Source organism: Chinchilla lanigera, unplaced genomic scaffold (assembly GCF_000276665.1).
Source record: "Chinchilla lanigera isolate Chin_1 unplaced genomic scaffold, ChiLan1.0 scaffold00020, whole genome shotgun sequence".
Taxonomy (NCBI): domain Eukaryota; kingdom Metazoa; phylum Chordata; class Mammalia; order Rodentia; family Chinchillidae; genus Chinchilla; species Chinchilla lanigera.
Window position 1 is genome coordinate 15,293,966 of NW_004955421.1, and position 3,374 is coordinate 15,297,339.

Below are 3,374 nucleotides of genomic sequence, written 5' to 3' on the forward strand. Positions count from 1 at the left end.
GGCTTTTCAGTATGTCCTCTTTAAAACACAAGTCAGAGCATCCCACTTCCACACTAGAAATCATCCAATGGCTTCCCACTGCCCTTAAGACAAAGAGCAGATGTCCCAACAGGGCTTCCAGAGCCTACAAGCCCCAGTTCCTGCCCACCTTCTCCATCCCATTCCCCTCCCTATTTCCCAGTTGCTGTGACCTTGTTTTATTTTCTCAATATGCCTCATCCAGCCGAAGGCCTTTGTATGTACCATTCATCTACTCGGACCCCTCCTCTTTCTCATAATCCCCTGGTTCTTGTCACCCAGTAAACTCAATTCATTTACGTCCTTAGCCTAAGTCCATTGCTTCAGAGAACCTTCTGTGACCTCTCTCAGGCCACACAGAGCACCACGTTACACACACACAGAGACCGCTACGAAGAAGCTCTGAGCGGGACTTAAATTAACTAGTTGGCTTTCCACGTTTACTTGTGAGCCTGTTTAAAGTCTAAGCCCCTTGTCCAGAGATGGGTGATGGGCTCACAGTGTTATAGGCGGCTGAGTTAGATAGAAATATTATAGGCAGTCAGACAGGGCCAGGCCCCGAAGGAGCCAACATGGAAGAGAAGATAACTTGTAAACGGAGATGTACTTGCTGTGGGCCAGACCTCAAGACAAAAGCCAACTGGTTAATTTAAGTCCTGCTCAGAGCTTCTTCATAGAGGTCTCCATGGGTGTGTAACATGGTGTGTGTGGCCTGAGAGAGGTCACAGAAGTTCTCTGAAGCAATTGGACTTCGGCTAAGGGCACAAATGGATTGAGTTTATAAATGTACCCACATACCTCTCTAGGGGTGGACCTCAGGGGTTGATATTCTCTGTTTTGGTACCAGGAATTGAACTCATGACCTCAGGCTTGCCAGGCAAGCGCTTATGCCACTGAGCTACAGCCCCAGCCCTGATATTCTAAATAGGTAGCGATCACCTTGAAGAGTCACATCACAGACCCAACTTCTTACAGGAAAAGCCCCTGTTCTGTATTCATGCCCTCTTGCTACATGACTCGCTTCCCCATTGGATCCTGATTTAATCAACTTTACCTGAACAATTCTTATTGGCTGACCATAGTTTTGTCCCACCTCATGCCCAACTTGCAATTTCCCATTTATCCCCCACCTTGGACTCATTTCATGTCATGGTTTCGCTCTATAAAAATCCTTGGAAAAGATAGGTTCCCTGGGCAACCCACTGGGGCCCCCTTCTATTCCTCTCAGGACAGAATCTTTCTTTCCTTCAATAAATATATTCTGTTCTTAACCTCCATTGTTCCTAAAATTCATTCTTCGATTTTAGAGAACACGAACTCGTCCCATATATCATTCAGGTTGGGAGTTGCTTTTCCCTGTATCAATAATAAGTGAACCTCTACGAGTCACTGGTCCCAACCGACTGAGACAGTGGCCAGTGAAGCAAAGGCCAAGACCAGGCCACAGCTAAGGACACCTCGGTCCAACCTTAATTAACTAGATAACAACTGTAGCTGCAGGCATCTCACTCCTGCTGGAGACCTTCCTGGAGATAACATAGTTCTCCTAAATTAACATAATGTTTTCCTTGAAGAAGCCCTTGAGCAAACTTCCAAGGTCCCACCTTTCTTCAAGATTCCCCCAACCCTTGTTCTGATAACTAAATAAATATGGGCTTCCAAGAGAAGATCTTTGTCTTAAATGCCGGAGAATCTCGAATTCTGTGAGAGGGTTTTGGATCCTCCTGGAGCCCGGAAGTTATTCGATTTGTCTCTTTTATTTAGCATCACTGGCCACTCATTTGGGAGATTGTGGACCTGATCAGTCTGCAATAACTAAGTAATACTATTAACCCGATAACACACATCCGTGACTTATTCTCCACCTCAACCCTGATCAGACTTTTAATTACTTGCTCAATGCCCTTTCATCCTCAAGGCCAGAGGAGCAGGACCACAGTCATCTTAGTGACCAACTCTTTTTTTTTTGTCTTTTTGAGACAGGGTTTCACTGTGCAGTTCAGGCTGGCCTCAAACTCACTTGGTAGTCCAGGCTGGCCTCAAACTCACGGAGATCCTCCTGCCTCAGCCTCCCAAGTGCTGGGATTAGAGGCGTGAGCCACCACGCCCGGCTAGTGACCAACGAGTCGGGGGGCTTAGCACCCGATGGGTGTGCAATAAATGTTTACTGAAGGCACAGATATGAGGTTGCAATTCATAATTCAAGGTTGCCCTCCATGCTCAATGACATTCTGTTTTGCTATACCTTAACTGAGTTTACAATTTAGGATTTTAAGAAAGAAAACAAAAACATACAATTTAAAAATTCATAACTGACAGGCTGAACCAGAACTCTGATCCCTTTCTGAATTATACCTTAGCATGGCTACATCTAGTAGTAGGTATTGTTAAAAGCGAAATAAAAATCATGGACACTAACGTTTATTAGGAGCTAACCATATGCCAAGTCTGTGGAGTAAGTGAGGTTTGGAAGTTGGGGTATTTTTCACACAGATAGTAAATGGTGGAGCCATAGCCACAAAGATCCTTAATACAAGCCATGGTCTGGATGCTGTCAGACCTTAGTCTTAGGGGAAAAAACTGTGGAACACAAGAACCCTCTCTCAACATACTACAGTCTGTGCATCAACTACAGAACCCAAGGGAGGCACACTTCTTAGCTACGTGAAAGGTTTCTAAAAACTTCTCAGCTAATTTCACCACGCTTCCATGAGCAAGTCTTTCTGAGCCGCTGCTTATGAAAAACAGGTGTTCCTACCGGAAGAAAGAGTCTCTGGGCAGCACAGGGTTTGAATAATTTCTTCCATTCTTGAGAGTTTCCAACAGAGAAGGTGATGGGGTAGATTCTGTGCTCAAACTTCTTCGTATAAGAGTCAGGCCACTGTCGTAACTGAAAAAAACAGAAGGCAGGGAAGGGTGTTTGGATATTAGGAAATATGGAAAACACCTGGAAGGTTTCTGGACCGTCAAAGTGAAATCGTTCAGGCAGTTTACACAGAAAGTCTAACTTCATCACCACTGTTAATGCTCACTGCATGAAAGAACCATTTTCTCTTCTCAGTCCTGTTAGGATTTAAAACAAGTAGCATTCACAGTTGGCAAGGGGGTTGAGAAGCTGACAGAGAAACACAGATAGTTATACAGCTAGTTTCTCTTAGTTCATTGAAAAGAAAGGTTTGTGCTAATATTGTTTGGACAAGATATCATGTCTGTATCTTGTACTGTGAACAACTACTACAAAGACAACACTACCCAATGTATTAACTGTTGTAACTCTCCTACTAACCTATTTGAAAATGTTTTATTTAAATTTTTTTTCCTCTTAAAAAAAGAAGCAAATCAAAAAGAAAGAAAGG

At 43.7% G+C, this 3,374-nt stretch overlaps 1 protein-coding gene across 1 annotated transcript in view; it reads right to left on the bottom strand.

The window, feature by feature from the left end:
- Gxylt2 (glucoside xylosyltransferase 2) overlaps window positions 1–3,374 on the bottom strand; it is a gene marked incomplete at its 5' end in the record, with an annotated part of 88,718 nt that overhangs the window by 53,854 nt on the left and 31,490 nt on the right. The window contains 1 exon segment of the mRNA XM_005383767.2: window positions 2,777–2,908. Within this exon segment, the coding sequence (XP_005383824.2) occupies window positions 2,777–2,908 (132 nt within the window).